Below are 19,614 nucleotides of genomic sequence, written 5' to 3'. Positions count from 1 at the left end.
GGGTAGAGTTTTTCTGTGTAGCTCTGGCTGTCCTGGAACTTGCTCTGTAAACCAGGCTGGCCGAGAACTAGCAGAGATCTGCTTGCCTCCGCCTCCTGAGTGCTGCCTTCCATTCTTTGGATTTTTTTTTTAATATGTCAGCTTTCTTTTTTCATATATTTAATAGCAGTAAAACTGTTTTCATTTGACTCAATTATGGGTGATTGGAATCTATAACGCCCACTTTTTGCCTCTAGGATGTAAATAAGATAAAGGTCAAAATGGAGAGTTTTTCTGTTGCGACAATGAATTTGCCTCTTCCTGCTGGTGAAGTGGCCGGCGATGCTAATAGTAACCAAAAGGACGCAGTCTCGGCTGCAGCCGTGGAAGGAGTGGGCTCTGCAGTCCTCTCCCAGGATGTGCTGATGAGTCACCCTGAGACAAATGCCTTCTCACAGCGTGACTCCTTACAAGAAGGAGCTGAGCTGTCCCAGTCAGGTAAGGTCTTCAGATACAGTGAAGCCGGAAGAGAGGGTGAATGTAGGTGATTGTTGTGGAAGTCTGAGAACCAGGTTCTCACTGTAACTCTCTCATACTAACTAGTTTCAGAATATGTTGTTCTTCAACCAGCGGTGAAGGGCCACACTTATAATCCTGGCAAAAGAGAAACCGAGACAGGAGGCTTACTCCTAGGTCAGGGCCAGCCTGTCCTGCACATAGTGTTCCAGGCCAGCAAGAGCAGCACAGTGAGACCTTGTTTCAAAATGGGAAGAAAAAAAAAAGTGGTGCTTTTAGCACGAAGGCTTCAGAGAGAAGCGCTGATGCGCACTGGAGAGGAGGAGCCTCTGATGTTAGACCTGCTGACGATTAGACTGAGAAAAGTCCCTTCAGCTCTCTTCAGCCCACATCCAGACACTCCTTCAGAATGTTCTGCTTTTCCTCTCTGGTGCATATTGTACTAGGCATTCCTATGTACTATGTAGCGATTGCTCTATTAAGGGAACCGGGCCTCATATTTGTGTTACAATGCAGCGGTGGCCTGATTTTCCTCTGCTATCCTGTAGGTCTGTTGGAGACCTAAGGTAAAGTAAAATGTTACGGCTGTGCAGTCAGTTAAGGTCTTTTACCTGGGTTTCTTTGTGTTGTACATGATCTCACTATGTAGCCCTGGCTGGCCTGCAACTGGCTATGTAGACCAGGATCCAGGACCTCGTGGAGATCCACCTGCCCTGCCTCCTATGTGCTGGGTTACAGTGCTGGGTTACAGTGTGTGCCACCACACTGGCCTCTGTCTGTTCCTCTTCAAGCTCTGGGTCCCTTCAATATTACAAGTATGGTACTTTCTTACAGAAGACTCTTATGCTTAAAGAAAGACTTCACCTGAAATCTAATTGCATTTAAACAGTGTGACATAGTCAAGCCTGGTAGGTCTTTAAAAGAATGTTCTTTTAAAATCATTTCTCTTATTTTTCAGTACTGCTACATAAAAGTCTCACTTCTGAATGCCATCTTCTTGGTCCAGTAAGTTTTCATCTTAACTCTGTTTTGAGTGTGTCTTATTTATGGTTATTGTGAGGGAGGGTGTGTGCATGCCAGAGCATGTGTGGAGGTCAGAGGACAGCGTCGGGGAACCAGTCCTCTTCCGTGGGGTTTCAGGGATGGAACTAAAGTCCTCAGCCCTTTAACTTGCTGAGACCTCTCAACCACCCTGTTTGGTTTCAAAATAGGGTCTAAATTAGAGACCAAGCTGGCCTGAACTCTCCTCTCTGGTACCGAGATTACAGGTGTCCCAGTGCTAGATTTGTTTTATAAAATGAACATTATTCATCTTTCAACCTGTGCAAGGTTTAGAATGTATGGTTTCCCATTATCTGTACATGTGTTGAGTTTTATACAGGATCTGTTCTAAAACTGAAAGAGGGCTGGAGGGCACTCAGAGCACCGGGGTTATTAGTTCCTAGCACCCACTCTGCCCATAGTGCCCACCACCCTCTTATGCCCTCCATGGGCAAAGCACCCATGTACATAAAAAAATGTTTTTAATTGAGAAAAGTCATACAATCTAATTAGTCATAAACCCTGACATGTATCTTGCTATTCAAATTTGATAGGAGACATTGGATGAGTGTCTAATATTTAGTGAGTGGCTTGGATTATGGTAGATGTTTCTAAGTGACACAAGTTTTTATAATAAAGTATATTTAAAAAGAAAACACAACATAAGACAATGCTTCTGCTGCTCTGGAAAGCCAGGGTGTGGTGGGCAGGGTCTGCCCCCATCACAGGGCTCCTCAGCTGTGTTCACCCTGAAGTTCCTTACTCCAGCCGTGCTCTGCTGTGGGGTCTTAATTTTGGGGTTCAGGGAGTAAAACGAGGTTTCTCTGCATAGCCCTGAGTGTCCTCTAACTCACTCTGTGACCAGGCTGGCCCCTTGAGATCCACCTGCAATGGTGGCACACAGGAGTAAAATTAAAGCTTTACGTTGGGTCTTACGCTGTTAATTTCATGGGGAAGCTTACTCTTTGGCATTCAGTTGACTAGAAAGCTCATTTGGGGCAGCTGTTGATGGTGGATTCCGTGACTGCTCTGCTGTGTTCTTTAGCCTGACCTCAGCTGCACCAGCCCCTGCACTCGAGAGGACACCAGACAGCAAGATCGAGGCCGACAGTTCTCCTTTGGCGGTAACCTCATCGTCTTCTCACCGCTAAGACCCTGAAGAGAACACCAGGAGGGCTTTTAATTTAAAAATTATTGCAAACATTCTTTTCTTCACATTGTTACTTCTTTGATACATTCTTAAATTGTTGAAAATATGCACTGGTATGCACTTCTCTTTGGTCTGTTTATATTGCATTGCAGTGTTTTAATGTTCCCTGTTCATGGATTTTAATGGTGATACTGTAGAAACCCTGTAGGATATTTAAAATATTAAACGTGAACCAAGGTTTTGCATCTGCACCCTCATTTTATAGATTTTTCATTTGAGCGCTGTATCTGTAGACATCAGATCGCTTTGTTTTCCTGTATTCCTTTAGATGAGGGTTTCTGAATCCGGAAGTCCACTTATTTTACTGTTCAGTCCTTGCTGCCTCTGGTCATTCTCCCTTTACCAGAGCTGGCTACCACTGACAGGGTTGAGAGAGAATAATCTTCACAAAAACTCTAAATTGCAGGCTGCTGCGAGCTGCTTCACGTGGACTGTGGAGAGTTTTCTGGAAGAGCCGTGCGTGCTGAGCCGCCACTCCAGCCCTTACGTTATAAACCCTTAACTTTATGATTGTAGAACGCTGCTGATAGGGAGAGAGACAGCTCAAAGATAAAGACACTTGTCCTCCCACACCATGTCCATGTCGTAGCATATCCAGCCCTTCCCCCATACATACATACATGTACATATGTGTGTACACAGATATGTAGTAGAACATAAGTAGACAACTGAGTGCTGCAAAGGGCACTCAGCAAATGCTAACAGCCCTACCCTGTGTCATGATTTGGTCTGCATATGAGCGGAGCTTTGGAAGAAGACATTCCACTCGATAGGAACCTTGTAGGTATAGGATTAGACATTTTCAAGAGAAAGTTCAGTCTTCTTTTGACGTCAGAGTTAGATGTGTTTGGCTTTGGGGAAAGGTGGTCTTATCATGATGCCCAGACAACTTCCTGGAAGGTTACATAGGTGTCTGCATAGAGAATGTTCATAGGATGCCACCCCTTACCGATGCATGAAGACAGATGAAACGGCCTAGTGATGGACAGTTGTGTATGGCTTCGGGGATCGCTCAATGTGTAAGGACACCAGACCTGACCGGCTGAGGTCAATGCCAAGACCCAGCTCTCTGCATGTTCCTGTCCTGTCAGCTGTGACCGCAAGTGCTTGCTTTTACCGACCTCCTGATTTCTGGTTTTCCTGGGACTCCAGCTTGTGACATTTGCCAGTTTAAACTGAGAAGATAACATCGTAGAACAAAGAACCTTGACGTTTTCCTATTTGCGCTTGCTGCTGATAGGAAAGATAGGAAGTGTTAAGTGTGAGAATGGACGTAAAAGCCAAGACAAGTTCTCAGCGGTGTTGAATACTGGTTTGAAGGCAATGACCTGTGCCTTTAAAGGGAAAAAGAGGTTTAAGACCGGCCTCCTCCACATCATCCATTTCAGGACTGCACACATGATGGTCCCGGAATTACAGAGATGCGCGTGTCCTAGAACAGAGCAATGCTGGAAGACAGTGCAGGCTCAGCGCCAGCCATGGCCTCACATCGCTCTCTCCTGTCCCCTGATTGGCCCTTACTTAGGGTTGTGTACTTGGGCCCTTTGATCTTCCCTTGGGATCACTACAGCGGGAAGTAACACAACTCTATCCAGATGTCAAGGGTAACTATCTACTGGTGAGCTGTTCAATGTATTTCCTTTTTAAAATTCGGGATGTGGGGGTGGGGATTTAGCTCAGTGGTAGAGCGCTTGCCTAGCAAGCGCAAGGCCCTGGGTTCAGTCTTCAGCTCTGGGAAAAAAAAAATCAGGATGGTTTATTCATAATTCCATATTTCCCTTTACGTACTTACACTGCTCCAAATCAAATCACATATAAAGGCAGGCAGCTGGAGGTCCATCGGTGGACCTGACCTGGCCCGAGTGGGTAAGTCAGTCACCCACCCTCAAGACTGCTCTCCCACAGGATCTGAGTCTGGTTCCCAGCACCCTAGTTGGGAGCTTACAACCACCTGTAACTCCAGCTCCAGCAGCCTGATGCCGCTGATGTGAGCAGGCATCTGCACCCATGTGCACACAACACACACACAAAGTTCAAAAGACTAGGGATGCGTGACTCAGTGATAGAACACTGGCTTACTGTTCACAAGGATTTGACACCTACTATCAAAAAAAAATAAAAGCCAAAGCGACAGGTATCTCTCAGCACGAGACTTTATTAAATGGATGTCTTACAAGAAGTATAAGGAGAGAGAAATGCAAAGTTTCCCGCTCATAACACACAGGGCAGTTCTGGTGCCGGCCCACCCCTTCTGGCTTAGATCATGGCGTGGGAAGCGCTGGTGAGGGTTATGTCACCAATGATCCCCAGTTGGCTGATTTCCCTGAGGTTCTTCATCCGATGGTTATACTGCAACAGATGAACATCATTGACCGCAACCTTGAAGTGGTCGGCTTCAACCAGGACCTGTATCTAGAACCGAACATGGAAGCCGTCAGAAGCATGTAATAGCCAGTGCAGTGTGGGCATTCCACCCTGTGTGTATCCCAGGACACACTGTCTGCCCTGTGTCATTCTCGTCTGTCAATTTCTATGTGTAGCATGAGTTCCGGAAGTTCCGTTTTTGTTTTACTTGTGGGATGGAAATGATCCAGAGCAGTAAACTGAACAGGAAAACTGATGCTAGGTTGTCAGATTTAAAACACAGTAAAAGGATAGCGAAGTTATCGAAGGACAGATAATGGCCACCATGAAAACTGTTTGCATACATAAATGTTTAGTTTTAGCCAGGCAGTGATGGTGCACGCCTTTAATCCCAGCACTCTGGAGGCAGAGGCAGGGGGATCTCTGAGTACCAGGATAGCTAGGGCAACACACAGAAACCCTGTTTCTGGGCTCCAGAGATGGCTCAGTGGTTAAGAACACTAACTTCCAGAGGTCCTGATTCAAATCCCAGCAACCACATGGTGGCTCACAACCATCTGTAATGGGACCCAATGCCCTCTTCTGGTGTGTCCGAAGGCAGCAACAGTGTACTTATATATAATAAATAAATCTTAAGAAAAAGGAAAGCAGTGTGCTATTAGAAGACTGGAGAGGTGCCAGTGGCAGCGAGGAGGCTCCTGAGGGAGCTGGAGAACACGCTGCTCGTGGCTGCATCGCTAGCCTGTGGAGGCTGGGTGCTGCGTGCTCAGGAGGATCCACCGGGTGCCCAGGGCAGGTTTTCCAGTGACTCCTTCGATAAGAGAACGCTGTGTGCATACAGCAGCAGCTGCAGCAGGAACTTACTTTGAATGGTTTGCCGCTCTCAAAGGGGAAAGCTGACTGTCTTTCTTCCCTTCCCCAGTTATTGTCCTGCTTCGTGTTGCACACGATGACTCTTCTGTTGTTCTCATTGAAGCGGGGGTTAAAGTGGAAGGCGATGTCGTTCCCTTTCTTGAAATTCAGAGTGATACTGTTTTAAACCAGAAATCAAGGATAAGTAGTTAAGTGTGTATCAAGACAAGAACATCTAGCTTTCTAAAATGCAAACCCTTTCATAATATGTTGGAACTGTTTTTCTGTTCTGGAGACAAATACGCCACAGTATCAGATCCAAGAACTGGCCCATCCTCTCGTTACTGCGATTGCCTTGTCTGTTTATTGAGACAGGATCTCGCTGTGTAGCCCATGCTGGACTCCAGCTTGCGAGCCTCACATACTTTAGCCTCCTGGGGGCTGTGATTCCAAGTGTGGGACACCAGCTGGCTTGTTTTGCTCCTGACTGTAGTGCTCTCTTTTCACAGACATTCTCTTGTGTACCTGGGCAAAGGTTTCTAGATAGCCTCATAGCTTCAGACCCATCCCGAGAGCACTTCGTACCTTGCTATAAGTAATAATAATGGTTCTCTTCCTGCCCTGTTAGATTGCTCTTAATACTTGGCAAGCCAGCTCCCAAGTATCCAACTTTGTCACGGTTAACGGGAAAGCTCAGAACAGCAGGGTACACGGATGTGGCTGATGTTTCCTTCCCGGTTGCTATGTTGTAAAGTCAGGACGTGCAGCGCTCTGAGGTGGGACTGGTGAAAGTGCTACTTGAACTTTCTGACCCTTTTTGTTCTTGTGTGTTAAAGCAAACACGAGTCTTCTGTTAAGGGACTGGCCCTACTGGATTTCTTAAGGTGAGCTCCCAACAGTAATACTAGAGGCTGATGTGCGTGATCTAGAACTAACAGCCATTCTTTGGGTGTTCTGAATAACTTAGCAGTCAGGGAAAGCGACAGTAGTGTTTGGGTCTAGTCCTCCTGTGAATAGAGATTGTCATCTCTGTCACACAAGCACATTTTTCCCCATAAATTTATTAGAGTGTGGATTCACACAGTTAATTTTTCTGTTTACTATTTGATCCAGAATCAGTTTTGAGTGTCGGTACACAGGCTACACTGCCAGTGTTACTGGAACAAGGTTATCCAGTACAATAGCCCTCAACTGTTAACATTAACTCTATGGTTCTGCATTAGGTGGGGACAGATTAAATAAATGTATATTTTGAAAATAACATATACATATATAACACATATACATATAAGAGAGTATTATATGTATAAGTGAAGTTTTACAATGTGATGGGCACTGAACTTAGAGCATCTCTCCAGGCCACCTGGGAAGAAGAGTGGCTTGGGACAGTGCTTCCCACACAGAATGAGAGGAGCTTGGCTGGAGGAGTATGTCAGTCTATCTAAGCTGTGTCCATCTGGTGACAGAATGTTGCTCCCATTCCTCTACCACGTACAAACTGATACAGAGGAGTTCATAGCTTCTTTGTTTGTTTGTGTGTTTGTTGAGATAGAATCATATAGCTCAGGCTGTCCTTGAACTTAGAACCTTCCTGTTCCCATCTCCTGTAAGTTAGGATGTTGCGTGTGCACCTGCATAGCCAAGCCCATACTTAATTCTTGAACAAACCTGTACATCTGCTGAAATGTCTACCTTTTCCCCATAAGACAGACTCCCTGATGGTGACAGGAGTGTTTGTGGCACCACTAAGCACAGGGACAGGTGAAACAGGTTGCTGGGGACATTCAGCTTCTTCATATTATATGTAATTATGACTGGAGGTAATCATTCAGTTCAGATATCTCTGGGTGACTATTAATTGGCATGTAATTACCTCCTCACAGCATACCTGGTCTACCCTCGGCTAAACCTGTTCCAGTGGCAAAGGCTGATTTGATGACATCTTTAGCAGGTATGTGGTGGTTTGAATATGTATGATCCCCATGGACTCATGTGTTTGAATGGGCCATAGAGGGTGACACTAATAGGAGGTGTGGCCTTGTTAGAGGAAGTGTGTCACTGTGGGAGACAGGCTTCGAGATCTCCTATGCTCAAGCTACATCCAGTGACACAGCCTACGGATCCTGAAGGAGAACTCTGGGCTCCTCCAACACTGTGTCTGCCTGCACTTGGCCATGTTCTCCATCACGATAATGGACTAAACCTCTGAAACTGTAAGGCAGCCCCAGTTAGATGTTTTCTCTAATAAGAGTTGCCATGGTAATCTTCTCAAGCCCTTTGAAGAAATGACACCTACCCAAAAGGCTGGGCTTCTTAACTTGCTATTCAGTAAACATAAGACCCAAGCCTCGGTTTTATTTGTCTAAAGGGGAGTCAATGGTGTCTTAGGGTTTCTGTTGCTGTAAAGAGACACTGTGACTAAGGCAGGTCTTATAAAGGACACCATTTAATTGGGGTTGGCATACAGGCTTATAGGTTCAATCTATTATCATTATGGGGAGAAGCATGGCAGCATCCAGGCCAGCATGGCGCTGGAGGACCTGAGAGGTTCACCTCTTGTTCTAAAGGCTGCTAGGGGGAAGCTGTCTCAAAGCCTTCTTCCACAGTGACACACTTCCTCCAACAAGGCCACAGCTCCTAATAGTGCTACTCTCTGGGCCAAGCGTATACAAACCACCACAACTGGCCACCACCCTGCACTCACTTATAAAGATCAGAGCATAGGACACACACCAAAAGGATGTTACCATTTACTCTGAACAACCTGACAGAAAAATCACATAGAATCAAGTACTACTCTGAGACAGTCTATGTGATAGCCCAGCTTGGATTCTAACGTGTAGTTTCCAAAATCTTAATTAAGACTGTTTTTATTTCAAAACGATTCAAACAGTCTGATCGATGGGGTCACCCTTGTACCTGTTTGCGTTGGGCTTCACTGTGCCTATGATTGTGATCAGCATGCGAGGCATGACTCCTCCAGGCAAGGGCATATCGTAGGGCACTGTCTGGGATAGACAAGAATCCCAGGGTCAGCAAAGCGTTGTGTTTTCTTGGGGAATGTAAGAGTACGTTGCAAACATTGTTACAATGCATGTGACAAACATAGAACACTGTGTGGCTTCTGAGGCCACCCTGTCCAGGGCCTAAAGAGATGGGAGATAGCGTTCCCCGTGAGCATGAAAGTTAATTGAGAAATTAACAAATTAGGGAACAAGTGTTCCTGAACCGTCCCTGGGGCCGTTTCCACCCATAATTCATCTGCATGGAATCATTTTTGCAGCGTTTTAAGCGAGACTGTTGACCGACAATCTTCGTGCATAGGTCCCTGGGTCCCCTTGACATGACATACAGAACTGTAATTCTGCCCCCTGAGGAAAGGTTTGTGTCACCTGGGACTTCTGTGCTCCCAGGTCACCAGCAGAATGCTTTACGCATGAGCTCTTCTACAGTTCATTCCACAAGTGTTAGGCAAAGTGCTTACGGGCTGGTGGACTTCCCCGGAGCTCTGTCCCTGCCTCTGGTCTCTCCACTACGACATTTCCTCCTAGGTTCTGCTGTCTCCCAAACGTCCATCTCTAGCCTTGGTCTGCACTAGGCCTTGCATATGCGTCCCGCAGTTGCTCCTCCCCACCCCCCGGGTGACTAGACTGGGTGACTGGAAAGCCTGCTTGCATGGGTACGAGGTGGAGGAGTCACCTCTACCCCATCATTTCCCTCCTTGCATCCCTGGTTTGAGCTAAAGTTTTGCAGTCTTGAAAAGCTCTCAGTGTTTACTGGAGTTATAGGTGTAAGCCACCCAATGCCTTATCATAACAAGTTACAGAATCAACTCAATATGAACACATTCCTTTTCCTACTTGACTGATTACACCCCTGCCATTGACTCTTAAGACATGGCTAAGCAGCAGGCTTAAATTCCCTCTAATGTCCTCCCCACTGGTACAGCAAGCCCATGAAACAACTTCCTCCTTACCAGTGGTCCAGTCGGGGCACCAAAGGGGCCAGTAGCAGGATAGGCCCCAGGAGCACTGGGGTAGGCCCCAGGAGCACTGGGGTAGGCTCCAGGTCCCCCAGGTTGCCCTGGGAAGGCTCCGGGGGCAGTTGGGCCAGGATAAGCTCCAGGGGCAGTTGGGCCAGGATAAGCACTAGGGCCAGTTGGGCCCGGATAGGCACTAGGAGGAGCCTGTCCAGGATAACCCCCTGGAGGAGCCTGTCCTGGGTAGGCCCCAGGATAGGAGGCCCCTGGGTAGCCTCCTGCCCCAGGCTGGTTCCCCCATGCACCAGGCCATCCTTGAGGGTTTGGGTTTCCAGAGCCAGCTAAGGCATCATTAAGCTGTAAAGAAAGACAAACAATTAGAGGATGGGACTCCTTCACCACGGGACTCCAGGCACTTGTGATCTAAGAAGCTGAGAGTACAGGAAAAAGATTCATATTCTTCCCTCGCCTTTTCTGCTGTTTTGTGTTGTATTTTATTCTGGTCTCTCATCTTCGTGGGTCGGGGTGGGTTAAGCTCTTCTGGTTTACACCAGGAACTGGCTGGCTATAAACACACGCTTTCTAGTCAACACGAGAGACAGCTGCAGGTGTTGGCATGAGCGCACCAAGTCACCGTCTCGCTGCTTCCAGGAGGGACATCTCCGCTGTGCAGGCCACACCTCTCCCTGTAATCTGCTGCTGGGAAAGCAAGCCTGCTGCTAACAGGCCTGAATGCACACGAGAGCCAGAGGGAGTTTCACAGTAGGAGGGTCAAAGGGAAAGCTCGGCTAAGAGAACACACATGAAATACTTACTGAGAAGCCGTCTGCCATTTTCCTAAGAGAGAAAAGCCAAAGGGGGTTATTAGTACTTGAGCCTAAAACATTTTACAAAATCTCACGAGATTAAACATAAATAGTTCATGGGCAATTCTGGTCAGTCTACAATCATTTCACCTAGATCAATGGCGCTGGATCATAAAAACATCTTGCGGACAGGCGGGATACAGTCTAGCTAAATTCCAAACCCACTCAGGTTCTGAAGTCAGACCTTGACGCCAGGAGCTTGTGCTCTGAGAGTAAAAGGCCTTGAGGGCTAAGGGGTAGGTTGAGAATTTCCTGTCTCTCCTCTCGGTGAAAGACGGTAAATTCTCTTGGCTCCCTGCTTCCCTGAGTTTTTCTACCCTTGCAAGGATACATGGGAAGTACAACCCTCCCTCCTCTCTTCCCAGCCACAGATTGGAGGAAATCCATCTGTCGGTTCCTACCGAGATCTCTAAGACAGCTGATATGGCTGCTGCCTGGTTAGTTACCCTCGCTTGGTGCACCCTGACGCCTGCTCTGAGCCATCGCTTTCCACACCATCCCAGGGCCCCCAGGGCCCCCAGGCCAGTGAGAGATATGAGACGCATGCACACCAGAGTGTGGTCGGTGCTGCTGGGACATTCAAACCTGAGAACTCACTTGTGAGCTGGGAAGGGCGTTGGTGGTGGACAGGCGGCATTTGGGAGTGTTTGGTTGGATTTCGAAGTATTGTAAGTATTAAGGTCTTTCTATGTAGTTCATCCTGACTTTGAACTTAGGATCCTCCTGCCTCAGCACCTCAAGTGTTGGCTGTGGTGCCTGTGGGTTTTTGCTGTTGTTTGTTTGTTTGTTTCCAACAACAAATAAAACAGCAGTAAAACAGCCAAGCAAAGGCCAGTCAGGCGGCCTGAGGCAGCTGCCTTCAAGATACTGCCAAACAGGTTTGCCTTACACGGATTGGTCACGGGGCTGGTTTGCAGACGTACCCTGTTTCCTCCAGCTCTTGCTCCTGTGCCACACCTATCAAACCACAGGATGCATGAAACCTGCCCCCCTTTTCAGCAGATTCCCTCAGAATGCAGCAGAGAGCAGCTGTGGTTTGGAAACGTTCCTTTCTTAGGGCGCTGGCGATTAAATTAACAGCAATTGGCATATTTGGCAAAGGCTAGCACTAAGGCACGAAACAATGCAAGCAGCCACAGGGAGGGCAGCTTTGGACGGGAATGAGATCGATCAGAGCTCAGAACGACTGCAGCCATCTTGCTGCCATGAGAATCACCTGAACATGGGGTTGGGGATTTAGCTCAGTGGTAGAGCGCTTGCCTAGCAAGCACAAGGCCCTGGGTTCGGTCCCCAGCTCCGGGAAAAAAAGGGGGAAAAAAAAAAAAAAAGAAAGAGAATCACCTGAACCTAATACATAATCAGACTCTCTTCTGACTTCATTTTGCCCATCTGTGATAGTTTACTCAGTTATCCCGAGAAATAACATGATTAGGTGAGCACCGTGTCCATCATGCCTGTGAGCGCAGCATTCTGTAGCCTGAGAGTTTGAGGTCAGCCTGGACCACATACCAAGCTCCAGGGTCTCATTCCAGCCTTGATCACTTACAGCAACCCCCCTTCCTCAGCCTCCCAGGGACTGGCATCAAAGGCAGGACCCGCAGTTCCTGGCTTCAGATTTTTTCTTAAGAAAATAAAGCCTAGGCTGGGCATAGTGGTACACAGCACCCAGAAGGCAGAGGCAGGCAGATTTCTGTGAGTTTGAGGCCAGTCTGGTTTACAGAGCGAGTTCCGGACCAGCCAACGCTACATTGTGAGATCCTGTTAGGAAGTGGTTTTGAAGCTCAAAGTGGACAGAGAACTTAGCACTTCTGATTAAACCTTTCCCCACCCCTTCAGCAATATCTCTGGCTTCAAGCCGTTAGATGCCGGTGGCACACTGCCCTGTAACTTGTGACAACCCAAAATGTTTTCAAAGGTGGGAAAAATCTCTAAGGCCAAAAATCACCTCTGGTTGAATTGAAGACTACCAATTCAGGCTGTCAGTGTCTATCCCTAGATAAACTTACATACAAGGGGCCATAAAAACCAACAAGGAATTTTAAAGTAGCGAAGGTTACCAGGGAGGATGGTCACCACCTGCCACCTCAAGTCTAGGGGGGGCTGAGGTAAGAGGAGCAGAAATGTGGAGCCTGTCTAAGCTGCACAAGCAGACAAACAAGAGCAATCCTCTGCTGGGCATGGTGCCACACACCTCTATCTTAGGCTGAGGCAGGAGGATTGACTTTACCGTTAACCTAGGCCACAGAGCAAGACTGTCTCTAAAAACTAACCAACGAGCACTTCCCCATAAAGAAACCCTTTTCCCCTCTTAAGTACGCTTCAGTTTTAGTTTGTTTTTTGTTTGTTTGTTTGTTTGTTTTTTTCTTGGAGCTGAGGACCAATATGCTTCAGTTTTGTTTTGTTTTGTTTTGTTTTGTTTTGATTCTTTTTTTCGGAGCTGGGGACCGAACCCAGGGCCTTGTGCTTCCTAGGCAAGCGCTCTACCACTGAGCTAAATCCCCAACCCCTGCTTCAATTTTAAGAGACTTGAAGATTTACAAGTTAAACTCTTAGGTCTGAAGGGTCAAATCACTGTTAAATAATATGTCACTCAAAAGAGCCTACATGGGAAAACAAACAAACAATCGAACTTTCCCATTCTCCTCAAAAGGTGCTCTATTAACAGAACACCAGTCAAATTCTGTTTAAAGAGTGATACATCTAGAAACGCTAAGAGATACTGTGCAAAGCCTCTGATCAAGGCTGGCTGGCTCCATCTTCCAATCTGACCAAATGAAATCCCAAAGGCAGCAGATTTCACTGTGACTCACGTGGGCCTTTGGATGATGTCAGGGTAACGACGCCCTCCCTGCACTGTGATTTTCAGTTCCCAGAGAACTTTCACTGAGCTGTTCTTTTGTTAGCAATCTGGTAACGCTGGCTGGAGAGAAAATATTCCCACTGTGAAGTGAGGAATCCGAGAGCTCATTCAGTGGCCCAAAGCATTGGCATCCTGGGGACAAGAGCCCAAGTTTCCTGACCCTAACTCAAGTCTGACCTATATTTGTTTAAAACTGTACATTTTTGATATTTTAAAATAGAATCCTTGGAACTTTTTAGTTACATCCCTGAAAATTCAGCTTGTTGGTTCACCCAGAGCGACACGACTGAAATAGTAAACAGATTTAAAATAAAAAGGAGCTCTGGGCAGACACTGACTCGTGAGTCATTCACTCAGTGACTCGTGAGTCATTCACTCAGTGAGTCAATACACGGGCTGCTGGGTATAGAATGCTTTTGCACACAGCCACATTGTTAAGAAAAACCACATTTTAACCAATACACTGCATTTTTCCAAAAAAAAAAGTATTCATTGTTTTTAGTTAGAATTTTCTTTACAGTATTTACTTCTCAAATATAGATTTTTTTTAAATTGAAGTGTATCTGTGTGTGTGTTTGTCTCTCTGTGTGTGTCTGTCTCTCTGTGTGTGTTTGTCTCTCTGTGTGTGTCTGTCTCTGTGTGTCTGAGGGGTGTGTGTCTGTCTGTCTCTCTGTGTGTGTCTGAGGGGTGTGTGTGTGTGTGTGTGTGTGTGTGTGTGTGTGGTGTTGTGAATGTGTGTGCAGTGTCTGTTGTAGCGAAGACTTAGATTTTGGCTACTGAGGGTGCTGGGCAAATAGGCACCCGAATCGTCAATAAGACTGACCTAGGACACGAGTTCACTGGCAAGAAGTAAGAAGCTTGTTTATTTATTTCAAGGCAGGTCTGTCTTACTCTTTGGCCCCGGCTGGCTTGGAATTCTACATGTAGTCTACACTGGCCTCGAACTTGAGATTCTTTGAGTTCTGCTTCCTGAATGTTGGGATTATAGGCGCTCACTCCCACACCCACCTGAGGAAAGGTTCTTTGGAAAGCATCTGTGCAGACCCAGGAGGCAGAGGCAGGTGGGTATCGTAAGTCCAGGCCTGCCTGATGTATGAAGTTCCAGCCAGTGCTACTTGTGAGACCCCCATCTTGAAAAATGATAAACCAACACTTTTGACCCAGTGAACTCTCTCACTGATTGAGAACCCTCGAGCCAATCCTCAAGCAATTCTCTACCCCTTCTGCTTTGTGTACAATTTAGTGAGCTGTCCATTAAACACTTCTAAGCATAGGCCTGAAAGACCCCATCAGAGTCCTCTCCAGAATATGGAATGAGTGCAGATTTCAAACCAAACTCCTAAACATTGTGAATTTAGGAAGCTAGTCCCCATCAAAGAGAAGTGTGACTATCTTAGGAAAAGAGTCTAGGGTAAAGATGGCCACATCTATAATCCCAGCACTCAGGAAACCATGGTAGAGAGAGTGCCATAGGTTCAAGGCCAACCTGAGCTCTGAACTGAGTGTGAAGCCAAGCAAGGCTATATTGTAAGACCCTATCTTGAGAAACAAGCAAAACAAAGCAAAAAGTATCAGTGACCAAGAGGACAATTGCTAGGTGTGGTTGTACTGGCCTGGAAAATCACAAGTTCTAAACCAGCCTAGACCACGTAGGAAGACCTTGTCTGAACAAAAAATTCTTTCAGTCTCAAGGTCTTGACCTGCACCACCCCCACACCAAAGGCTATTGTTGCAGAAAAGCAAGCTTTTCGTTATTAAACGTCAATATTTAGGGAAACAGTTGGGGGTGGTAGTTTAACATCGTTGGTCCCTGCACTTAGGACACTGAGACAGGATTGAAAATTGAAAGCCAGCCTGGGCTATGTAGTGAATTGCAGACCTGCCTAGGCTGCAGTGGCATCCTGCCTCCCTGTGATGGTTTGTAAAAGCTCAGCCGGGGAGTGGCACTATTAGAAGGTATGGCCCTGTTGGAGTAGGTGTGGCACTGTGGGTGTGGGCTTTATGACCCTCGTCCTAGCTGCCATGCTCCCGCCTTGATGATAATGGACTGCGTCCCAATTGAATGCTGTTCTTCTAAGAGTTGCCTTGGTCATGGTGTCTGTTCACAGCAGTAAAACCCTAACTAATACACTCTCCCTTCCCCTCCAACCCCCCCTAAAGTAAATAAATAAAAATAAGGAAGTATAAACTTGAAGCAAACAACTTGGAATGTTAGAAATTGGTGAGTTTTTGTACATTGTGATTCCTGTTGTTTTTCTCAGAATTAGCCGGGTCACTAAGTCCAATTGTTATCATCCAGAAACCCTACTCTCCAGGGATTGCTTTACTAATATTCTAGTTTCTAAAAATAGGGGTCACTTGCTTCCTACTAGGGTTAGCCTAAACCACAGCCGCGATTCCCCCATCATCGATTTCCCGCATTCCTGTTGGAGTAACAGATAATTCGGGATAAATGCAACTTTCGAAAGCCTCTAGCTTCTGCATTCTGAAACAAACACCACCACACCCAAGACTTCCTCCACCCAGACCTAGAGTTTATTGCACAAATATGCACCGGTCAGGGATAAGTCACTTGGCTTACAACGAATTTTAGAGGTTACTGTAGTTCTCCATCCCGGCACATGCGCACTAGAGCCTGGACAGTGTGTGTGGTCAGTATCTAGGGAGTGGCTGTAGCTCCTACCTCCGCTGAACCTGACTCACCGAAGGAGCCTGCTGGCCTGAAAGCAGGGCAATGTCTGCCGAGTCCTCAAACTCCCACCCGCAACGTGCCAAGAGTGGCACCTGATTCCTATGGCCAAGCTAGGGGCAACCGCTTGGAGCCAGCTACAAGGTGGATCTCCGTAGGTTGTGGTTCACTCGAGCTCAGGGCTTCGAAGGCGTGCCCGGGGCCCGCTGGCATCCTGCCGTGCCAAAGAGAGTTAGTGTGTTAGGTCGTGACTAACTCTCTCCGAGAGTTACCCGCAGGAGAACCAGGGCGGTGGACCGGCACCTGGGACCCTGAGGTCACCTCCCGGGCTGCAGAGCCTGGGTCCTCCATCTCCCGCGAGCCCAGCCCTTTCTCGGTGCACCGTGCAGCACCGGTCCCCTCGCCCCGTCGCCCCGCGCCGCTCACCTGGTTAGTGCTCCTCCTGCCGCTCCGCTAGCTGTTAGAGCAGGGCGGTGGCTCGGCGGCTTCTAGTACACTTTTGCCCGGGCCCGCCCTCCTGGGGCGGGGCAGCATCCCTCGCCCTGCAGGCGCCTGGCTGGACCGCACCCTGCGGACCCCGGAGCTTCCCCGTGGTGGACAGGGACACACCCGCCAGCCTATGTCCCTCACCTGTGCCGGACAGTGGACCCTGGCTGTCCACACCCAAACTCTCACACTCACCCGATTCCCTCGTCTGAAACTGCCCCTCATGGTCTCATCCTGCCCCTATTCCCTTCACCGGAAGCCTTCCCTAGAAATGTGCAGTGACTTTGAGTGTGAGGGGAGGGAGGACCAGGTGTCCCTGACACATCTGAGATGTAAGAGGCGCCTCCCCCCCAAGATGTTTTCTCAAAGATTATAGGAGAGTACAGCACGACAAAGTTAAATCAAGGGAACAGGGTGTAGCTCGGTCTGTATGAAAAGTTTTTACAAGAAACAGCCGCTTTTGCAACAAGGCTGATAACCAGTTCGGAAGCATTTATATAGATAAAAACTGAGTGACGTTGTTAAGAATATTCAAGATAATGTTCCCCCGGTTTCAGATAGCATCAGCTAACATCCACCAAATGGGTATGCACCCCATCCTGTGCCTAGGGCTTTAATACGTTTATGGATTTGGCATTATTTTAATCCTATTAGGTCCAAAGCAGTCCCCGAAAAATGTCAGCGCTGGTCCTAAACAGAAAGACTCTGGCCGATCAAACAGAAGCTTAGAAGTGTTTTCTGTTGACCACGAATCTCCCTTAGTCTGCCCCCAAATGTCAACTACCTTGGGCAAGGGTATCTACTTCCCTGTCAATCCCAACAGCCTGTAACAGCTCAAACCGCTCCCCCCCCTTCTTCTGACTTCTCCCCACCCCGGGGGGTGGGGGGCTGTTTGTTGCCTTGGTGGTTTGAGCCCCATTTTTCTCCACCCACAGAGTCAGTTCGGTTCAGTTTGTTTTCACTGTGCCCTTGCTCACTAACCCCATTTTAGACATGAGAAAATACGGGTACGAGAGTTAAGAATGATCCGCTAAGGCCACCTGCTGCAAAGCCTCACAGCCTTAGTTTGATCCCTGTAACTCACTCACGAGGAAAGGAGAGGACCAGCTCTTAAATGTTGTTGTCCTTTAACCCACATACATACACATGCTCACATGCATATGTGCAAAAAAAGAAATGCACTTTAAAATATTAAAACAGGTAAATAAAATTTTAGAAATAAATGAATGGGGCTGGAGAGATGGCTCAGTGGTTAAGAGCACTGACTGCTCTTCCAGAGGTCCTGAGTTCAATTCCCAGCAACCACATGGTGGCTCACAACCATCTGTAATGGGATCCGATGCCCTCTTCTGGTGTGTCTGAAGACAGGGACAGTATTGTACTCAAATAAATAAAAAGTGAATAAAAAATATTTAAAAAAAAGAAATAAATGAATGTTTTATTTTTATGTAGGTGTGGTGGTTCCTGCCCTTAACCCTCCTGGGATCTGCATGCTGTTGGGATGCAGAAACAGGCAGATACCTTCGAGTCTAAGGCCAGCCTGATCTGTATCCCTGAACTAGAGGCCACCAGGGATACACGGTATCCCTGTTTCAAAAACAAAAGTTAAAAACCCCAAGCAATCACTGGCTTATGTAAACCATGGAGCAGGCCAAGTGTTACCTGGCTCCCTGGATTTCCTGTAAGCACTAAGGTAATCAATTATTGGTGTGTTAATTGATAGTCTCAGCCAGTTTCCCACAACCAGAGGGAGTTTGCACGCAAACCCTCACTCAGCAGTGGCGCTGAGGAGGCCTGCTCTGGTCTCTAGGATAGATTTACAAGCTCTGCAGAGCCTGTTGCTGGGGATGCATTCATTGCTGCCCCCCACCCCACACACACACACGGAAGTCACTGTGTAGCTGGAGAAGCATTTGGACGCCATGAACTCTCCTCTACACAGGTAGCCTGGCAACCAATTAGTTTGAATGAGTCATGTGTGGATGATTAGCGTGTGGGTACTGAACAGGATGGGCTGAGAGGAATGTCTTTCGTCTCTTAGGAAAACACTTAAAGTCTTAGGACTGTGAATCATGAGACACTCTCTGAAGGTTAGCTAGAAGTGGACAGCCGAAAAGGTTGCTATAGAGATAAGAGATGAGTCACACACACTCTTGCCCTGTGGGTAATCGTTGGTCATTTTTAAGGATCGATTAAAGTTGTGTCTTCGTTACTTAGAAGGCTTACTTCTTATGCCAAGCTGAATCATGAGGTCAGACTTATGTCTTCACTGTCCATCAAAAAGAACACTTTTACGCCAATTTTATGCCAAGTAAAGCTAGCAAAAGGGTCTTGCTATATATCAAGGAGTGTCCGGAGTTTACGATCTGTATAGGAGCAGTAAATGACTCTTTAGAACCCAGCCCAAAGCCTATATAAACTCTTTGAAAAAAAAAAAAGTACAAGACAATCTCATAAAATATCACGGAATGACTTCTAGATATGGATGGTTGTGCTGTTTGAAGTGAGGGGCAAGCCTGACCTGGAGTCTCACTCAGTCACCTGGTTTCTTCTGATACAGAGATGTTAGGAGTCTGACTTAGTAAACGAATGAACAAGCCAACCCCCCCCCCCCCGCCAGCAGCTCCATACAGAGCGAGGAGGTGTGTGTGTGTGTGTGTGTGTGTGTGTGAGAGAGAGAGAGAGAGAGAGAGAGAGAGAGAGAGAGAGAGAGAGAGAACAGTAGTCAGTCTTTAAACAGGGAAATTAAAATTGGAGAAGGCGGCTGGAAAT

At 47.1% G+C, this 19,614-nt stretch overlaps 2 protein-coding genes across 3 annotated transcripts in view; one reads left to right on the top strand and one right to left on the bottom strand.

The window, feature by feature from the left end:
* Dlgap5 (DLG associated protein 5) overlaps window positions 1-2,935 on the top strand; it is a 30,494-nt gene extending 27,559 nt beyond the window's left edge. Inside the window, exons 17-19 of the mRNA NM_001135802.1 lie at window positions 237-477; window positions 1,454-1,500; window positions 2,582-2,935. Coding sequence (NP_001129274.1) covers window positions 237-477; window positions 1,454-1,500; window positions 2,582-2,695 — 402 coding nt within the window. The 3' untranslated portion in view covers window positions 2,696-2,935. The remainder of the gene's footprint in view (window positions 1-236; window positions 478-1,453; window positions 1,501-2,581) is intronic.
* A 1,946-nt stretch (window positions 2,936-4,881) lies between these two features.
* On the bottom strand, window positions 4,882-16,818 carry Lgals3 (galectin 3). Of its 2 annotated transcripts, none has more exons than XM_087586688.1 (6): window positions 16,371-16,818; window positions 10,757-10,778; window positions 9,939-10,298; window positions 8,882-8,970; window positions 5,975-6,140; window positions 4,882-5,158 (listed from the first exon to the last, which is right to left on the bottom strand). In XM_087586688.1, exons 2-6 carry the CDS (start codon window positions 10,772-10,774, stop codon window positions 5,003-5,005), a joined length of 789 nt encoding a protein of 262 aa, XP_087442814.1. In that variant the 5' UTR covers window positions 10,775-10,778; window positions 16,371-16,818; the 3' UTR covers window positions 4,882-5,002.
* Window positions 16,819-19,614: the final 2,796 nt, after the last annotated feature.

This window comes from Rattus norvegicus, chromosome 15, assembly GCF_021556685.1.
Source record: "Rattus norvegicus strain SHRSP/BbbUtx chromosome 15, alternate assembly SHRSP_T2T, whole genome shotgun sequence".
Classification (NCBI taxonomy): Eukaryota; Metazoa; Chordata; class Mammalia; order Rodentia; family Muridae; genus Rattus; species Rattus norvegicus.
Note: the sequence above shows the minus strand (reverse complement) of the source record. Positions and strands in the feature narration are given on the sequence as shown.

Excerpts from the sequence above, each read along its gene's own strand:
- Lgals3 (XM_087586688.1), bottom strand. Across the intron at positions 8,971-9,938 it reads GTGCCCCGACTGGACCACTG|ACAGTGCCCTACGATATGCC; the intron begins GTAAGGAGGAAG and ends TGTCTATCCCAG. Across the intron at positions 6,141-8,881 it reads GTGAAGCCCAACGCAAACAG|TATCACTCTGAATTTCAAGA; the intron begins GTACAAGGGTGA and ends GGTTTAAAACAG.